This window comes from Macaca nemestrina, chromosome 13, assembly GCF_043159975.1.
Source record: "Macaca nemestrina isolate mMacNem1 chromosome 13, mMacNem.hap1, whole genome shotgun sequence".
Lineage (NCBI taxonomy): Eukaryota > Metazoa > Chordata > Mammalia > Primates > Cercopithecidae > Macaca > Macaca nemestrina.
Window position 1 is genome coordinate 119,455,990 of NC_092137.1, and position 19,860 is coordinate 119,475,849.

At 43.2% G+C, this 19,860-nt stretch overlaps 1 protein-coding gene across 1 annotated transcript; it reads right to left on the reverse strand.

The window, feature by feature from the left end:
* Positions 1 to 9,901: 9,901 nt before the first annotated feature.
* Positions 9,902 to 18,192, reverse strand: LOC139357976 (endogenous retrovirus group K member 7 Env polyprotein-like). Its single transcript, XM_071077277.1, has 2 exons — positions 18,096 to 18,192; positions 9,902 to 12,431 (listed from the first exon to the last, which is right to left on the reverse strand). Exon 2 carries the CDS (start codon positions 11,149 to 11,151, stop codon positions 10,132 to 10,134), a length of 1,020 nt encoding a protein of 339 aa, XP_070933378.1. The 5' UTR covers positions 11,152 to 12,431; positions 18,096 to 18,192; the 3' UTR covers positions 9,902 to 10,131.
* Between the last annotated feature and the right edge of the window lie 1,668 nt (positions 18,193 to 19,860).

The window sequence follows — 19,860 nt, forward strand, 5'->3', positions numbered from 1 at the left end:
AAGACCAGCTTGACCAACATGGCAAAACCCCATCTCTACTAAAAATACAAAAATTAGCTGGGCATGGTGGCGCGTGCCTGTAATCTCGCTACTCGGGAGGCTGAGGCAAGAGAATCACTTGAACCTGAGAGGTGGAAGTTGCAGTGAGCCGAGATTGTGCCACTGCACTTCAGCCTGAGCAATAGAGTGAGACTCTGTCTCAAAAAAAAAAAAGAAAAGGAAAAAAGAAATGTGCCTGAGGCCATGAAGGTAAACCATGTTGGCCAGAATGGTCTCCAGCTCAGGTTGATCCACCCGCCTCAGCCTCCCCAAGTGCTGGGATTACAGGCATGAGCCACTGTGCCCAGCCCCTGGGTTTTTCTCTTTTTTTCTTTTCTTTTCTTTTTTTTTTTTTTTTTTATTGAAACAAGGTCTCACTCTGTCTCCCAGGCTGGAGTGCAGTGGCCCAAAACTGTGGAAATATCTCACCATTATAAGCCTGTGAGAATGTCTCATTAGATTATTCTTTAATTTTTAAAATTGTTTCAATTATTATTATTATTTTTTGAGACAGGGTCTCACTGTCACCCAGGCTGGAATGAAGTGACTTGATCTCGCTCACTGCACCCTTGACCTGCCTGAGCTCATGTGATCCTCCTGCCTCAGGCTCCTGAGTAGCTGGGATTACAGCCGTGTGCCACTACGCTCAGCTAATTTTTGTACAGGGTTTCGCCATGTTGGCCAGGCTGGTCTCAAACTCCAGGGTTCAAGCAATTCACCTGCCTCAGCCTCCCAAAGTGCTGGGAACCACCAGCACCAGATCTATTTTTAAATTATTTTAAAATTTTTATTACTTTTACTTTTCACTTAAAAAAATTTTTTTTAATTTTTAAAACTTTTATTTTATTTCATTTTTAAAATGTTTAAATTTTTAAATGTGTTAAAGGCCTTTTCAGGAGCATCACGTCGTACTCATCCTCCTCTTGCTATTCTAATCTTCTCCCTCCCTACATACACACACACACACACACACGTGTACACACACACACTCACACGTACACACACAGCAACACTCCAGCCCATTGCCTCACAGATTGCTAGGCACCAACAGGCCTAAAATTAAAATAGTAATAGCAATGCAGTCATGAATATAAAATAATATAAATTATTCTGCCACTAAGATCATGTTTTCTTGAGAAAAATATAACTTTTTAGAATAAAAACATAAGGCAGCAACATGAAGGCTCATTTTAAGCTGTTACGTTGTATAGACTTGCACTTTCACACGGCCTGTGAAAATATATATTTACTGAATTTGGATTGTGATCAATAGTGACCAGCCTAGAAGACCTCTGAAAGTTTGATCATGCTCTTCCCTCTGGGCAGGCACAGCCTTTCCCTGCAGAGACAGACTGTGAGCTGGAAGGGAGTTCCTTCTCTCAGCGCGTCCTCTGTGCCTGCTTTTCCCATTTGGGTTTTTGAGAGTTCAGAACTCCAGGAAGGATCTTCCTATGCTGGAGATTTCCCTGCCAATGTTTCATTCTGCACAAAGAACAAATCAGAGAGACCTTGGCCTCTCTGTTCCGTCTGTGGACTCTAGAGGCAAATGCGACATCGCATGTGGCCCTATTACAGCTACCGTTAAGTGCACACACATTTCTTTTCTCCCATTATTCGATTTGCACATGCTCACACATCCAAAAGTAACGATATACTTGCATTAAAAGAAATCTAAATTTTGAAACATATTGTAATGAACAGGAAAAATTATTCTATCATCTACATATCTTTTCAAACGTGGGTTTTCCTGGCAAGGTCCTTAAGTTTTGCCTGAGTCCGATATTTCTTATGCAGCAGCGACACAATCATTGCCAACTGATCACCATACACTGGATTTTCATCCTAAATAAGCCCGAGTGTAAGATCCACGCCTCTGCTTCACACTCACCTGTCTTCAGTCAGTGCTCCTCCTTAGAGGTGGTGAGCCCACAGCGATGTATATAGAGTCCTGTTCTCCTTTTAAAAGTGTTGATCTCATCCTCTTTTGGAGAGATTTATGACATCTCATAAATTATAATAATAATCATAATAATTATAAATACTTTGAACTTATATAGGGCCTTTTATTCAAGAATGTCCTGGTAGGCCGGGTGCAGTGGCTCACGCCTGTAATCCCAGCACTTTGGGAGGCCGAGACGGGCGGATCATGAGGTCAGGAGATCGAGACCATCCTGGGCTAACACAGTGAAACCGTCTCTACTAAAAATACAAAAAAAAAAATTAGCCAGGCGTAGTGGCGGGCGCCTGTAGTCCCAGCTACTCGGGAGGCTGAGGAAGGAGAATGGCATGAACCTGGGAGGCAGAGTTTGCAGTGAGCCGAGATTGCGCCACCGCATCCAGCCTGGGCAACAGAGCGAGACTCTGTCTCAAAACAAAAACGAAAACAAAAACAAAAACAAAAACAAAACAATGTCCTGGCATTTTGCAAACATTAACCAATTCGTTTCTTGCCATACCTCAGAAGGCAGATCCTAGTTGTAGTTTAACTTTGACACATTCAGATCTAACACTTGTTTTTATTCACATCAGTTGCTGGGAATGTGGGTTAGGTAAGAAAGCAAGGAAGGGAGAGAGACAGAGAAAGAGAGAGAGTGAGAAGGGATGAAGGGAGAAGGAAGGGAGGAAGGGAAGGAAGAAAAGGAAAAAGGAAGGAAGGAAGGAAGGAGGGGGGAGGGAGGGAATTGAATTTGATGTGTCAGAAACTCATTATTAGTTTGTATTTCAGGTAAACAGAGCTCCTAGACCGGGGTTGGCAACTTTTTCTTATAGGCCCACATAGGCTTTTGGGCTACGTGATCTTTGTCGTAAATACTCGCCTCTGACATTGTAGCACGAGAGATATCATAGATAATATTTAAATAAATGGCCATGACTGTTCCAAAAAACTTTCTTTACCACACAGGTGGTGGCCCTAGGGCCGTAGGTTGCTGGCACTGTTCTGAACTACCGAGAGATACCAATCCACAGGTCCTCAGTTCAGCCACATGGGGAGAGGTGATCGGCTGGATGATGCTATTTTATAGACACCCAGGACCTACATCGTGTTCCAAATGTCTACATCAATAAATACTTTGAGAGGGTTCGTATGAAGTTTCCAGGAAGGATTATTTCCCAAGTTGTGGAAAGGGTGCATTTCATGACTGAAAGAGGGAGCCCCTCCCTCACCACGCCCTGTGCCCCAGTTCAGCTGAACAGCTTGAATTTCCCAAACACAGCACCAGTTTGCACTAGGCCTTCCTACAGGCTCTTTCCTTTTTATCTAACCCCTCAGGGACAGGGGCTGTGTCTCATTTGTCTTTGTAACACCAGCGTGCAACACTCTGCCTGACACATATTAGACACTCGATAAAAAACATGGAATCGATGGCGCTTATCGGCTGGTTGGTATATAGTCTGACTCTTCTGCATCCTCTGCCTTAGCTCCTTCCCCACACCACACCTCAAACACAAGCTCTATGAGAACTGTGAATCTGGCTACTTCATTTATAAGACTGAGTCTTCAGTGCCCAGATAACAGCCTGGCACATTGTAAGTGTTTAGTAAATCTCTGTGGAATCAGTCAATGAATGAAGAATTCCTACAACCTCACCCAGCAAGATTTGAACTGGGTTTCCAATGCTGGGCCCCAGTTAGACGTGTGTTCCTTGTGTTTCAAGCAACATGTGGATATTTCTAACATAGCACCTACAGCACTTGGGTCTGTTGTTGTCTTGAGAACAAAAACAAAGGCTTTTTTCCCCGTTTTCCTTATGGCACATAAGGGGTATTCAATACATGTTTATGGAACGAGTAAATGAATGATTTAAAGCGTATTGATGACTTTTTGGAAGTCACTGACTCTGCATCCTCAGTGGAGACATGGAGGGTTAAGATTCTGTTGTTCTCGGCCGGGCACAGAGCCTCACGCCTGTAATCCCAGCACTTTGGGAGGCCGAGGCAGGTGGATCACTTGAGGTCAGGAGTTCAGACCAGCCTGGCCAACATGGCGAAACCCCATCTCTACTAAAAATATAAAAAATAGCCAGGCATGGTGGCAGGCGCCTGTAATCCCAGCTACTCGGGAGGCTGAGGCCCGAGAATCACTCGAACCAGGAGGCAGAGGTTGCAGTAAGCCGAGATCATGCCAGTGTACTCCAGCCTGGGCCACAGAGCGAGGCTCCATTTAAAAAAATAAATAAATAAAAGATCTTGTTGTTCTCTACCTGTGGCTGAGATGGTGAGACCACCAGGCAGGGCACCGTGAGCAAGGATCCAGATTTGGACACCCTGGGAGTTCCTGAACTTTTACTCTGGGAGGGGAGTGTGAGAACACTGGATTCCTCTCTGTTGTTGGCAGAGTTGGGGTAAAAAGAGAACTAATGCACCCATTAAAAACTATATCCTGACTCCCAAAATGCAACTCTTTCATTTTTTTTCCAGCAAGCTCTAGCACATACCAACAATTCAAATGTATTACAATGTGGGGAAATTTGGGGATGCCCGGCCCCACCTACAAAAGCACGCTGTCATCAGCCCAGAGGGCCACGTCCGCATCCTGGGAGGTTCTCCTGGGCAGCGGCCAGCATGTTGACTGGCAATGGCTCCACAGAGACGATGCCCACCTGCGTCCTCAGGCTTGTTCAGTCCTTGCCAGCCCCTGTATGGATAACCTTCCTTTCAAAGAGCAGGCATACACTCTCAAATACTCACCTCCCAGACAGAGGGAGGATCCGAGACAGCCGGTGTGGGAGTGGAGGAGGTATTGAAAATTTAGGTCGAGCATGGTGTTTCAGCCCTGTAATCCCAGTTTTGGGGAGGCTTGGAGGGAGGATTTACTTGAGGCCAGGAGTTCAAGACCAGCCTGGGCAACATAGTGAGACCCTCCATCTCTACAAGAAATGAAAACAAAAACATAGCTGGGCATCATGGATCACACCTGAATCCCAGCACTTTGGGAGGCTGGGGAGGGAGGATTTGCTGCAGGCCAGGAGTTCAAGACCAGCCTGGGCAACATAGTGAAACCCTCTATCTCTAAAAGAAATGAAAAAAACAAAAACGTAGCTGGGCATCATGGCACACACCTGAATCCCAGCACTTTGGAAGGCTAAGGTGGGCAGATCACTTGAGGTCAGGAGTTTGAGACCAGCCTGAGCAGTATGGTGAAACCCTAGCTACTAAAAATACAAAAATTAGTGGGTCGTGCTGGCCACCTATAATCCCAGCTGCTCAGGAGGCTGAGGCATGAGAATTGCTTGAACCTGGGTGACAGAGGTTGCAGTGGGCCGAGATTGAGATCGTGCCACTGCACTCCAGCCATGTTGACAAAGCAAGACTCTGTCTTAAAAAAAAAGAAAGAAAGAAAAGAAAAAGAGAAAAAGAATGCTTGCTGCACCTGGACTTAGATGGGACTAAGCAGAAACAGCACAAGATATTCCTTGCCACACCCTCAGGGCCAGGTGAGCTGTGACTACACCTTCCCATTAGTGTCTCAAATGAATTCAGTCTTCTCTTACCTTTACTCCAGGTTCTGACTGGTACTTGTTCCAAGGAGCACAAATTAGTCACCAAAAGCCTGTAAAATGAAAACAGAGCTTTAGAGAAAATTACCTTGCAGGCACCAAAAAGAATCATTTCACACATCAGAAAAGCAGACTTCCTAAAAATCCTCTTCGTTCAGTGGTCTCTTCAAAGTTTCAGACAGTGTCTGCTCCCACTCATATTATTTCTCCTCTGAAATGTCTCCTAAACATCTTCCTCCTGGCCAGGAGCGGCGGCTCATGCCTGTAATCCCGGCACTTTAGGAGGCCAAGGCAGGTGGATCACCTGAGGTCAGGAGTTTGAGACCAGCCTGGCCAATATGGTGAAACCCCGTCTCTACTAAAAATACAAAAAATTAGCTGGACGTGGTGGTGTGCACCTGTAATCCCAGCTACTCAGGGGGCTGAGACAGGAGAATTGCTTGAACCCAGGAGGAAGAGGTTACAGGGAGCCAAGATTGCGCCACTGCACTCCAGCTGGGGTGACAGGAGGGAAACTCCGTCTCAAATAAATAAATAAAGTCTTCTTCCTCATTCCGTCTGTCTGGTACCTCTTAACATTTCCTATTACTCCAATATTGTAATAAATATTATAAGAAAAGACACGGTTGCATACAGGTTGAAAGTATTTCTTGAGGATATCAGGATCGTTTGCAAATGTCATCTCTTTGAGTTCTCATTAATTCACCTGAATTGACAGCTGACAAAAGTGACTTCCTTGAGAATGGAGGAGCTCAGCTAGAAACCCAAGTCTAGGCTGACATCAAAGCTTCCTTTCCTGTGGGTACTGTCCCTGGCTGCATTCAGCTCTTAAGTTCTAGGTAATTCCTTTTAGGCAGGTGCTTCCTGGACTCTTGCTTCTTCAGTCTCCTGTCCCACATTCCAGCTGCCTTTAGTCCCAAGGGGAGCTATTGTGTCCTGTTCCCATAAATTCCTATGAGAAATGGCTTCTCATGAATCCTGCCTCTCTATGATGACTTCCAACTCCTCGCCTGCTGCACCTGGGTCCCCAAGCCTAAGAATCCTAGAAGCTGAGGAGGGCGTCCTCCCTCCAGCCTCCTGGACACTCCGCAGGCACATGACGGTCAGATTTATGTTTTCAAAAGTGTCCCCTGGCTGCTGATTGCATTGGAGGTGAGCCAGAATGACTCGGGAGACTTCACAGAAGACCAGATGAGAGATGACAGTTGGACTAGAGTGATGGGGCTATGACTTGGCTGTGTCCCCACTGAAATCTCATCTCAAATTGTAGCTCCCATAATTCCCTGTGTTGTGGGAGGGAGGCAGTGGGAGATAATTAAATCATGGAGGTGATTTCCCTCATACTGTTCTCATGGTAGTGAATAAGTCTCATGAGATCTGATGATTTTATAAGAAGAAACCCCTTTTGCTTGGCTCTCACTCTTGTCTGCTGCCATGTGAGACGTAACTTTCATCTTCTGCCATGATTGTGAGGCCTCCCCAGCCATGTGGAACTGTGAGTCCATTAAACCTCTTTCTTTTGTAAATTGCTCAGTCTCAGGTATGTCTTTATCAGCAGCATGAAAGTGGACTCATACAGATGGCTAAGACAAACAGGAAAGATACTACGGATCCATTTTAGAGGTGGAATTGACAGGACTCAGTTAGGGACAACATGCCAAGGATGAGAAAAGAAGAGGACTAAGTGCCTGGGAGGATGGAACTAAGTCTGGAATGCTGAAGATAAAAGCACATTTACAAAAGAAGATAAAGTTTTAGGCTGGGTGGAGTGGCTCATGTCTGTGGTTCCAACACTTCAGGAGGTCAAGGCACTTCAACACCAGCCTGGGCAACACAGCAAGACCCTGTCTCTATTTACGAAAAAGAAAAAGGATTAAGTTTTAACTCCCTTTTAACTCCCGTGTAACAAACCTACACATGTACACCTCAATCTAAAAATGTTTTTAAAGACAAAAAATAACAAATGCTGGTGTAAACGTGAAGAAATTGAGCCCTTATACACTCTCGGTGGGTATATATACTAATCTAGCCATTATGGAAAACAGTATGGAGGTTCCTCGAAAAATTAAAAGTAGAAGTGCCATATGACCCAGAAATTTCACTGCTGGGTATGTTTTCAAAGAAAATGAATATGTCAAAGGGAAATACATACTCCCATGTTTACTGCAGCATTATTTATAATAGCCAAGATACAGAATCATCCTAAGTGTCCATCAACATGAGTGGATAAAGAAAATGCAGTATATATACATAACGGAATAATACTTTGTCATTAAAAAGCATGAAACCCTGTCATTTGCAGCAACACGATGAACCTAAAGGACATTAAGGGAAATAAGGCACAGAAGGACAAAATCAAATGATCTCACCCATTTGTGAAATCTAAAAAGTTGATCTCATGTAATAGCCAGGTGTGGTGGCTCATGCTTGTAATCCCAACACTTTGGGAGGCCAAAGCAGGCAGATTACCTGAGTCAGGAGTTCAAGACCAGCCTGGCCAACATGGAGAAACCCCGTCTCCCCTAATAAAAATACAAAAATTAGCCGGGCATGGTGGTGGGCACCTGTAATCCCAGCTACTCAGGAGGCTGGGGCAGGAGAATTGCTTGATCCCGGAAGGTGGAGGGTGCAGTGAGCCGAGATCCTGCCACTGCACTCCAGCCTGGGAGACAGAGCGAGACTCCATCTCAAGAAAAAAAAAAATGAGAAAAAAAGGTAATCTCATAGAAGTACAGAGCAGAATAGTGGCTACTACAGGCTGGGGAGGAATGAGGAGAGAGTGGTTGAGTGCAAAATTACAGCTAGATAAGAGGAGTAAGTTCTGGTGTCCTACTGCACACTGCAGTGACTATATTTAACAATATTGTATATTTCAAAATATCTAAAAGGGAAGCTATTTAATATTATCATCACAAGGAAATGATAAGTATTTGAGGTGATGGATATGCTAAATACCCTCATTTGATCATTACATAACTTATCCTATAAATCTATGCAATTCTTATGTTTAAATGAAAAATAAAATTTTTCCTGTAATCCCAGCACTTTGGGAGGCCGAGACGGGCGGATCACGAGGTCAGGAGATCGAGACCGTCCTGGCTAACATGGTGAAATGCCGTCTCTACTAAAAATACAAAAAAAAAAACAACTAGCCGGGCAAGGTGGTGGGTGCCTGTAGTCCCAACTACGTGGGAGGCTGAGGCAGGAGAATGGCGTGAACCTGGGAGGCGGAGCTTGCAGTGAGCTGAGATCCGGCCACTGCACTCTACCCTGGGTGACAAAGCGAGACACCATCTCAAAAAAAAAAAAAAGAAAAAGAAAAAAAGAGAAAATTTTTACAAAATACATAATTTCTTATAAGTAACAAACACACAAAAAAGGAGAGGCCAGAGAATTGAATCCAGCCATCTAAATGGACATGGAACCCACTTAGCATGACAGACTCAAGAATCAGACTTTGAGACAAGTGTGAACGTTTTCACTGTAAAAGAGGATCCAGGAGATCTGAAAGGAAAAGCCAGGGACATGGTGGCTCATAGCACAAGCTTCTAAGGAGCAGAGATTTTCTAATAGGAAGAGTGGAGTAATGGTTTTAAAGGAATTAGAAGGAGCAAGGAGAAGGAACACCCCACCCACATTCTCACCCCGAAGGAGTTTAGAGTTTGAAAGAATGGGCCGGGCGCGGTGGCTCAAGCCTGTAATCCCAGCACTTTGGGAGGCCAAGATGGGCGGATCACGAGGTCAGGAGATCGAGACCATCCTGGCTAACACGGTGAAACCCCGTCTCTACTAAGAAATACAAAAAAAAATAGCCGGGCGAGGTGGCAGCGCCTGTAGTCCCAGCTACTCGGGAGGCTGAGGCCGGAGAATGGCGGGAACCCAGGAGGCGGAGCTTGCAGTGAGCTGAGATCTGGCCACTGCACTCCAGCCTGGGCGACAGAGCGAGACTCCGTCTCAAAAAAAAAAAAAAAAAAAAAAAAAAAGAAAGAATGAGTAGTCTCTATTTGAGATACAAGGGATACAGTGTCCTCAAGAGAAACCAGGTACAGTTAAAGCCAGGAGTCACAGGAGACCGTCAATAAAGCAGCACTCTCAGGGAATAGGGGAGTTTGCTAAATCATGTAGCTGGACTTCAGAGAGTATAACGGAAAGTTTTGTCAAATAATTAGACAGGAAAAGGATGTTGGGGAAAAATCAGAATATTATGGTGATGTTGATGAAAAGAGTTAAACTTTGTAAAATATTTTAAGAGATGTATTCTGAGCCAAATATGAGTGACCATGGCCTGTAACATGGCCCTCAGCAGTGTTGGGGGCCGCACCGGGGGTGGTGGAGAATGAAAGAACACACAAAAGACAAAGACACACAGAGAACATGGCGGCCGCACTCAGAGCCTCCGCCTCACTTTATTTATACTCCATAAACCTCACGTCAGCAGAAAGAATGCAATGCAAAACAAACTTTCTTTTCCCACATGTAACCTTCTACTCAGTACCTTGTTTCTATATTCTTTCTTATCTACCCGCCTTCTTGGCGCCTACGGGAGTTCATTAAAAGTTCAGTTGGAGATACTGTCCTTGAGCCCTATATATTCTCAGCATACTGTTTTCAAAGGCCCCTGCATTTCCCCCTTTTTAATTTTGTTTTGCCTCAATCCTAAAAAGGTAGCCCATATTTGTTCCTGTGTTTTCTTTTGTTTTTGGTGGCGACGGAGGGAGCATCGAATCACCAAAAGAAGTAGACCCAAACCAAGTGCCCAAAGCAATATACTTCCAGAGATTGTAGAAATCCATGTTTTTATCTGAGTCCATGGGTTAAAGGCAGCAAGGCGCTGCCCCAGCTCCTGCAAGGTTACAGTTCCAGACAGCACATGTAATTGTTGTCGAAATGCTTCGGAAATGTTCTGAGTGAGCTCTTGAATGTCCAAACTAATATTTTTATGGCCAATTAATAATTTTCGGATTACAGTCCAATTTTGAGAGATGTTAAAAGGCACAGGCGTTACACAAAATTGAGTGGAATTCCAATCACATTGTAACGTTACCTGAGTACTGAGTACAGTGAGCTGATCTCCAAGCCATGTCAATGCTTGCTCCATGTTGTCCAATCTTTCAGCAAGTTGAGAATCAATGTTTCGTTGTTGAAGCCATAACCGGTGAGATTGTTCGTGCCATTGCTGCACAAATTCAGCATTTTGTATACTTTGATGTAGAGCGAGCCCTGCTACAGCCGCAGTGGAGGCAATGGCAACAAGACTCATCACCGAGGCAATTATAAGTCCAAGGGCACGGCGGGTTCGCTGAAGAGAAGTCCAAATATAAGTTTCAAGAGGTGATGCCCCCCACGGTCGCGTAAGATTAACAGGTAGCCAAATTTCCTTACGAGCCCTGAGGATATAAATATCCCCAGCAAAGTTGTGCCACCAAGAATGATTGAGGCAAGACAAAAATGTACACGTATTTGTACAGTTAACAATTCCCGTATTATTATCCCATGTCAAATTCCCTGCTAATAATAGGTAGGGCTTATGGACACAAGCAATAATATATCGAGAGGTATTCCGATATAACTGAATATGAAAGGAATTAGTTGGGTTAGAAAGATTAAGAGACATATTCCCCACAAAAGTGCTAATGGCATCGCCTGCAGCTAACAACTTCCAAAGATGACTCTGTACTTAGGCCTCCTTCACGCCGTACCAAGGTTTCATTACTGTTAGCAGCAATACTTTTATTTACCCGGTGCCATTTCAAAGGCATGTGACTAAATTTTGTTTGAAAATCACCGTGCACACTCCAATCAGTTATTTGCATCCCATTGTATTCTAATAAAATCCGGGGTTTATTTCCCCGACATAGTTGCCACTCCAGCACCTCAATATTAGGAGAAACCTCTGGAATAGGACAAAAAGGTAAAGAACTAGGAATAGTTTCATTACTATATACAGTATGATTATATTAAAAGCTTCTAGTTACAATAATAACAGTATTAGCAGCCACATGACTATGATTAAAGCGAACAGCCCAGGCTTCATGCGATTTTCGGAGACAATGAGGACTATTTCCCATACATATTGGAAGTTCTTCCACTCCAAATTGGTATGTGTTGTTTATAATTCCCGTTTCCTGTTCTATATTGTCCTTGTCTATATAGGGGGACGGCATCCAAGTAGTGTCATTGGTGAAAACCTTAATTTCCACCTCCCCCCAGGCGACTCCCTGATACAAGGGCGGAAAGGGAATATAAGTCCAATATTCATACAAAGCCTCACTAAGAGAAATAAGTCCCCCGCCGAGGCACATCCAACAAAGGAAGAAATGCATGCTGAATCCAGTTTTCTTTTCAACAGGGTTTCAATCATCTTGTAGGAAACCACTCAGGTCCGCTCCCTGTAAGGACAAGAGCATAGCCCCGTCCCTGTTTTAGAACTTGCCCTTGAGGCCGGGCGCGGTGGCTCAAGCCTGTAATCCCAGCACTTTGGGAGGCCGAGACGGGCGGATCACGAGGTCAGGAGATCGAGACCATCCTGGGTAACACAGTGAAACCCCGTCTCTACTAAAAATACAAAAACTTAGACGGGCGAGGTGGCAGGCGCCTGTAGTCCCAGCTACTCGGGAGGCTGAGGCAGGAGAATGGCGTGAACCCGGGAGGCGGAGCTTGTAGTGAGCTGAGATCCGGCCACTGCACTCTAGCCTGGGTGACAGAGCGAGACCCCGTCTCAAAAAAAAAAAAAAAGAACTTGCCCTTGAACATACTTACCTTCTTCATTAGGATACCAGACCTTTAAACTGTCAGCGGGGACTATCACCGAGGGAGGTGAGGAAAGATGGGTTACGACAGCGGAGTCTTGCAATGGTCTCCATTGATTCAAAAAATAATTAAGGTAAAAAGAACCTTCAAAATCAAAAAAATTAAGGTAGAAAGGTTAACCTTCAAAAAAATCTGGGTTTTTTTTGGGGGGGCTCATTTCCCCCTTTTTGTTTTAATAGTTGAGTTTTTAAAGTTAAATTTGCGCGCTCAATGATGGCTTGACCTTGACTGTTGCCCGGGATCCCGGTGATATGTTGAATATTGTATTGCTGTAAGAAAACTTGTAATTTATGAGAGACATAGGCAGGGGCATTATCAGTTTTAAGTATAAAAGGAATGCCCATAATGGCAAAACAAGCTAAGAGATGTGTAATAACAGAATCAGCTTTCTCAGATGGCAACGGAGTGGCCCATTGAAAATGAGAAAAAGTATCAATGGTATGATGAACATACTTTAATCGTCCAAAAGAAGGAATATGTATAACATCCATTTGCCAAATTTGATTAACTTGAGTACCTCTCGGGTTAACTCCAGGATGGAAGGATGGAATGCTCAAAGGAGCACAGGAAGGACAAGCTCGAATAAGAGAACGAGCTTGTTTACGAGTTAAATGAAACCGTCGTTGAAGGCCAGAACTATTAGTGTGATGTAGAGCATGTTCTTGTTCTGCAGCCTGCAAGTGGCCAATTAGAAGTGAATCAATCTGAGTATTTCCATGAACTAATGGTCCAGGCAGTTGAGAATGAGAACAAAGATGAGTGATGAATAAAGGAGCTCGACGTTGGCTCAAAGTAGAAAACAACAAGGAAAAGAGTTTTTGAAGAGAAGAAGTAGCACAAAGAGGTAAAGTGGCCTGAGAAATATAAGAAGTAACATAAACGGCATATTGAGAATCACTAACAATATTACAACCAGTAGAAGGGAAATCAAGTAAGACCATGAGAATAGCAAACAATTCTCCCTGTTGCACCGAGGGATAAGGATAAACTATAACTCAAGATTGATGAAGCTTCTTGCCAAGAATCAGAAGTTGCAAGAAGATAAATGATCTGACTATGAGTGAATTGAGAGATAATTAAGGAAGGATCTCCTCCCCAAAGTTGTTGACAGTGATGCCGTCCTTTGATGATCAGTTCAGCTAAACGATCGATATAAGTAGCTGAAACTAGGCCTCATAAAACTTAGAAACTAGGCCTCATATAAAAAATTAACACCAGGTGGCTCTGGATAGGGTCCCACCCTGCCTCGATAGGGTCCCACCCTGATAGGGTCCCACCCTGCCAATTCCGGGAAACAACTTCATGGGGTCCCACCCTGCCAATTCCGGGGGTCCCACCCTGCCTCGAAGTTCCCGGAATCAGCAACTCTAAGAAAAAAAACCTCATAAGGTCCTGCTCTAACCAATTAGAACAAGACACCTTGCTCAGGCCATAGCTAGACCCAATTACCACGCGCCTAAATCTTTGTTTGAATTTCGCGCCTTAAGCTGTGTTTGAACTTGTGTTTGCCTATATAAACAACCTGTAACAAGCACTCGGGGTCCCAGGGCCAACTTAGAGCTTGGGACCCTAGCGCACTAGTAATAAATAACTCTCTGCTGTGAATCTCGTGTCGGTGATCCTTCGCGGCGACCCCTGCCCAGGAGGGAATCGACAGTTCGGTTCCAACATAGCCAAACGTTTAGATGTTTTATTGGACAAAAAGATCCATTCTAGCGGCCGATTGGTCTGATGAATCATTCCTGTAGGAGAATGTAAAGTATGAAATAAACAAAGGGAAAGGGGAACATTGGGAAGGATATAATGTAAATGAGCCTTTTGAAGTTGCTCTTCCACAAGCTGGAGTTCCTGTAAAGCCAAAGGAGTTAAATGACGTGAGCTGTCCAAGTGACTGTCTCCTTCTAGAATAGAAAAAAGATGTTGTAACTGAATAGAGAAAAAACAATTTTTGAGATCTATGACCATTAATTTTTAACTTTGTGGGATAAGGGCAGGATTAGGAAGACCAGGCTGTAAACTTTCCCTAGGTTTAATGTAAACATTTATAGTTTTAAGACAAGACAGAGACGGGAATTCCATGCAGAAATACGTGGCTTTATATTCCTCTCGGCCATTTGTTTTTTGACTTACTCTTTTAGAGTCCTAAGTATTTCTTTATATAATGGTCACTGTTTCACCTAAATAGGAGTGGTGGCTATGAGTTTAAAGGATTGTAGCCCATTTTGAACATCATATTTTTGGCAGCTGAGGAAATATGAGGAATGTTTAAAAAAGCAGCAAATTATTGTGAAAGATCTTGTTCCCAAAAATTAATATTGATAGGAACAATATAAAAATAAAAAAAAACCACTTGACCTTGTTGACCTTTAGGACCGACACAGGTTAAAGGTTCTACGTCTTGATAAATCACAGAAGCAGCACCCAAGCCAGTGAGTATAACTGAAACTTGTCTTTTTTCTATCGTATAGGCCTCTAATTTAAACAAATAATAGACATATTCACCACCGTATCAATTAACCCTTTAAAAACTTTCATTAATGTGCAATGAACATAAGGGCTTTTGATTAGAAACTAAAGTTTCCCAAAAAACAGTTTTTTCTGTGCTACCAAACCCTCCCTATTGAGAATACGTTCCCCTGCCTCTAGGCATATAAATTGTGAGACTTGAACCATAATAAGAATTTTATTAGTAACATCATGTCCTTTTGGCAAAGGGCCACACACTCTAATAGCTAATTTATATACTCCTCTATTAGGAGACAAAGTATAAGGCTGAGTAATAACTAAGTCAGCAGTGGCGCTCTGCTTAGTTGCCACATAAAGCTGAGAAACTGGGGTAAGGTGTGGGATCCTTAAGGAGGACTTGAATTTATTCCTTGATGTTGTAGGCCATTGCTCACTGGGTATTGTATGCAGATTTAGTCAATAACAAATATTTGCAAACAAATAAGGTGATTACAGGTACAGAAATTCAGTTCGTAGCTTACTATTCAATAGAGTATCTGCTTTGTAAAAGATGGTGGACCACAAAATACTCAACGGATTTTGGTTTTCAAAACACAGTGATACTATCCAAGGCTAAATGGATACTTGAAATTGGGATTGGATCTGGTGCTGAGATACAACTTTTACTTAGTTATTGATTTTTCTTTCCTCCAATTATTCCAAGGAGGGTGACTACCATTTTTGTACTTTATAGAGCAGTCTAGAGGAAAGGGTTAAGCATGTAAGCTCTGGGGACAGAAAGTCATATTTTCAAAATATAATAGCAATATGACCTTGGATATATTTATAAAACTGTCTTAACTCTGTTTTCCTGTCTACAAAATGGTAATAATTATAAAATTTGTCAGTCTTAAAGGGATGTTGGAAGAACTAAATGCAAGTGAAGATTTTTTCACAGTAGTAGACATATAGTAAGTACTCAGTATACTATGGCTATTATTACTGTTATTATTGTTAATATTACGTCTATTTATTTTAGCTCTTTAATGTAACAAGTGCAGAACCATAATCTCACATCCTTCAGAGTCACGCTGATCTTGTATTTTTTGGTCCTTTGACTAGTTTAGTGATTTATTACAAGAAACCTAGTTAGTTTGTGCATTCTTTTCCTTTCTTATATTTCTCATTTGTAAAGACTGATAAACCAACTACACTTTCAGAGCTGGTGACATAAATTGTTGGGGCCCCAAGCCTGTGGGCCCCGGCTCCCATTTCCCAGGAGAGGAGACAGTAAATTTCCACTTTTATCAGTTTTGAAACGACATTTATTTGTCCAATGTCGACCTTTACCACAACATTTGTACACCTCTAAAGGCAGCTTTCTGCCTTGAGGGATAAAAGTGTTCAATTTTTATGACATTCTTTTTTGAAATGTCTAGGTTTACCACACTGAAAGCAAACACCTTGTTTGTTATTTCCTTTTAAGGCTTTAGACAAAGCTCCAGCAAATAATTGAGCATTATAAATAGCCCCTCCAACACTAACACAAGTTTTAATACATTTATCTAAGTTGGCCCCATTGGCCTTTAATGATTTTAACAATTTTTGACAGTCAGCATAAGCATTTTTAAAAGACAACGTTTGTAACAAAATTTTTGAAGCAAGGTCAGCACCCACAATTTTCAAGACAGCATCCTGAAGACGGGCTACGAAATCTGAATATTGTTCATTTGTGCCCTGTAAAATCTTCACAGAGGAAAGGGAAGATTTTCCTGTTATCTCTACCTTATTTTAGGCCCTTAAAAACAAAGTCTTGATTTGAGTAAGGGCAACATCTTCTAGACCAGCCTGAGCACTAAGAGTAGCATATTGGCCCGTGCCTGTGAGTTGTTCCTCAGTGGCTCCTGGGGGATCACACATAACATTTTTTCTAGCCTGTACATGCGCCTTGTTCATTTACCAGCTGTGCAATTGTAACCACTGAGAACGATCAAGAAAAGCCTTCCCCAAAGTCTTCTAGTCTATAGAAATTATCAAATTTTCTGATGAAAAAATATCAAGAAGACCAAGGATAGGGGTTCATAGTTAGAAATGGCAGCTTTCATTTCTTTTAAAAACTTAATTTGTAAGGCATTAAATTGGACATTATTGCCGCCATTTGAAAACTGAGCATTAGGAGCAAAAGAAGCACAAATAATTGGAAACAGATCCAGCTACTTAAATTTTTTTTTTTTTTTTATCTTTTCCTTTTCTCCCTCCCCCAATGGCGGGCAAGGCACTGGGAAAACTTTGCCAAACAAAGGTAAATATAAGGAAGCCCGGGGGTTGGAGGCACTGGAAAATTCTCTTTTAACAGGGCAGAAGGAAAAGAAACAGGGAAAGCTCACAAAGGTGAATTAGAAGAATGTATCTGGGCCGGGCGCGGTGGCTCACGCCTGTAATCCCTGCACTTTGGGAGGTCGAGGCGGGCGGATCATGAGGTCAGTAGATCGAGACCATCCTGGCTAACACGGTGAAACCCCGTCTCTACTAAAATACAAAAAATTAGCCGGGCACGGTGGCGGCGCCTGTAGTCCCAGCTACTCCGGAGGCTGAGGCAGGAGAATGGCGCGAACCCGGGAGGCGGAGATTGCAGTGAGCCGAGATGGTGCCACTGCACTCCAGCCTGGGCGACAGAGTGAAGACTCCGCCTCAAAAAAAAAAAAAAAAAAAAAAAAAAAAAAGAATGTATCTGTAATATTTGTTGAAGCATTTCCATAATACACTGCATGTCAGAATTTCCCTTAGAAGAAGGAAGAGCTGGCTTTTTCTCTTCTCCCCCTTTTGCTACCCTGGCACAAATGGGCTCCATTTCAGATTTATTTTATTTTATTTTATTTTTCCAAATCCTCAGATACCTTTCCTCCTGTGGCTACATTACCACACTCCGAATCAGTCTCAAGTAACTCTAATGTCTGAGTGATAGAGTACACAAGGTCCACAATTTTAGAGGCATAATATCCCCTAACTGGAGAGCTCTAAGCAAAGCTTTTACTACCTGTAACCATTTTTTCCGATTCAGCTGCACTTTAGTCTGATACTGAAACCAGTAACAATGTTGTTCAACATGGGCAAACAATCGCTTCAAAGTCTTTTTCTTTCACTTCTACTCCCATAGACAGCAACAGTCCTTGAAACAGCCATAAATATTCTGAGGCCAGAGAGATGGAATTCCCATAATGAAAGCTTAAGAAGGTTCCCCTTAACAATATCTGAGCCTTACCCGTTCCTAGGTGGTTCCCCTTCTTGTTCTCCCCTACTCACCCGTGCTGACCCTGCTCCCTGGGCCACTTGTTGGGGGCCGCACCGGGGGTGGTGGAGAATGAAAGAACACACAAAAGACAAAGACACACAGAGAACATGGCGGCCGCACTCAGAGCCTCCGCCTCACTTTATACTCCATAAACCTCACGTCAGCAGAAAGAATGCAATGCAAAACAAACTTTCTTTTTCCCACACGTAACCTTCTACTCAGTACCTTGTTTCTATATTCTTTCTTATCTACCCGCCTTCTTGGCGCCTACGGGAGTTCATTAAAAGTTCAGTTGGAGATACCGTCCTTGAGCCCTATATATTCTCAGCATACTGTTTTCAAAGGCCCCTGCACAGGAGGTTCTGAGAATATGTGCCCAAGGTGGTTGGGGTACAGCTTGGTTTTATATGTTTTAGGAAGGCATGAGAAATTACATTTAAGAAATACATTGGTTTGGTTTAGAACGATGGGACAATTTAAAGTGGGGGCTGCCAGGATATAGGTAAATTTAAAGTTTTTTGGTTGACAATTGATTGAGTTTGTTTAAAGACTTGGCATTGACAGGAATGTTTAGCTTACAGATAAAGGATTGTGGAGACTAAGTTTTATTGTGCAGAAGAAGCTCTCAGATAGCAAACTTTAGAGAGAGCACGTTGTAAAATGTTTCTTATCAGACTTAAAAGGATGCCTGGCTCTTAGTCCGTTATCTCCTGGATCTAGAAAGAAAGGAAGGGAAACAAACGGGGAGGGGGTTCTCTATAGAATGTGGATTTTTCCCACAAGAAACTTTGCAGGGCAATTTTAAGGTATGGCAAGGAAATACATTTTGGGGTTAAATATTGTTTCCTTGTCTTATAATGTTATGCCAGAGTTAGATTAAGTAAGTCACAGGTGGGACGCGATGGGTCACACCTGTAATCCCCGCACTTTGGGAGGTCGACGCGGGCAGATCACGAGGTCAGGAGATCCACACCATCCAGGCTAACAGGGTGAAACTCTGTCTCCACTAAAAATACAAAAAATAACCAGACGTGGTGGCAGCCCCTGTACTCCCAGCTACTCAGGAGGCTGAGGCAAGAGAAGGGCATGCAGTGAGCCGAGATCCCGCCACCGCACTCCAGCCTGGGTGAGAGTGAGACTCCGTTTCAAAAAAGGAAAAAAAAAAAAAAAAAAAAAAAAAAGAAAGAAAGAAAAGAAAAATCACAATATACAGGGTTAAATAAAATCCATCTGATGACAATTTAAGGTTTGTAGGGCATGAATCGCTAGACCCCTTAGGTAGGAATTTGGGTAAGATAAAAAAATTGGAGCTTGGTCCTCAGTGATAAAAGGATGGTTGAGAATAGGAGAGAAAAGGGGCTTATGCTTTGGGTGGTGATCAAAGAAACCAGTAATGTTCAGCAGAGAGAGTTTCTGCATCAGACAAAAGTGCAGCCTCCTTGATCATCTGGCAGGGAGGGAGGCATCTCAGGTAGGGAGCAAGGAAGTCCAAATCCAGTTATTAGGCACTTGGGAGTGGGTAAGCCATCCACCGGCTGTGACTCAACGTTTCTGGTTCTAGTTAAAAATAAAGCATCACACCAAGGAACACAGGGCCAAGGGTAAGCTAGGACACGCCCAGGTCTGCTCTGCCGCGCCCCCTGCAGGATCCCGTCCACACACGCACGCAGGAGCAGCCGCTGGTGCGAGCTTGGGCCGTTTTGCTTCCCTCCTACCTGCCCTCTGCTGCCACAGGTTCGAGCCCCACCTGCTTTGTCTCCCATCGCCAGCCTATGG

Excerpts from the sequence above, each read along its gene's own strand:
- LOC139357976 (XM_071077277.1), bottom strand. The coding sequence starts at position 11,151 with ATGTCTCTTAATCTTTCTAACCCAACTAATTCCTTTCATATTCAGTTA.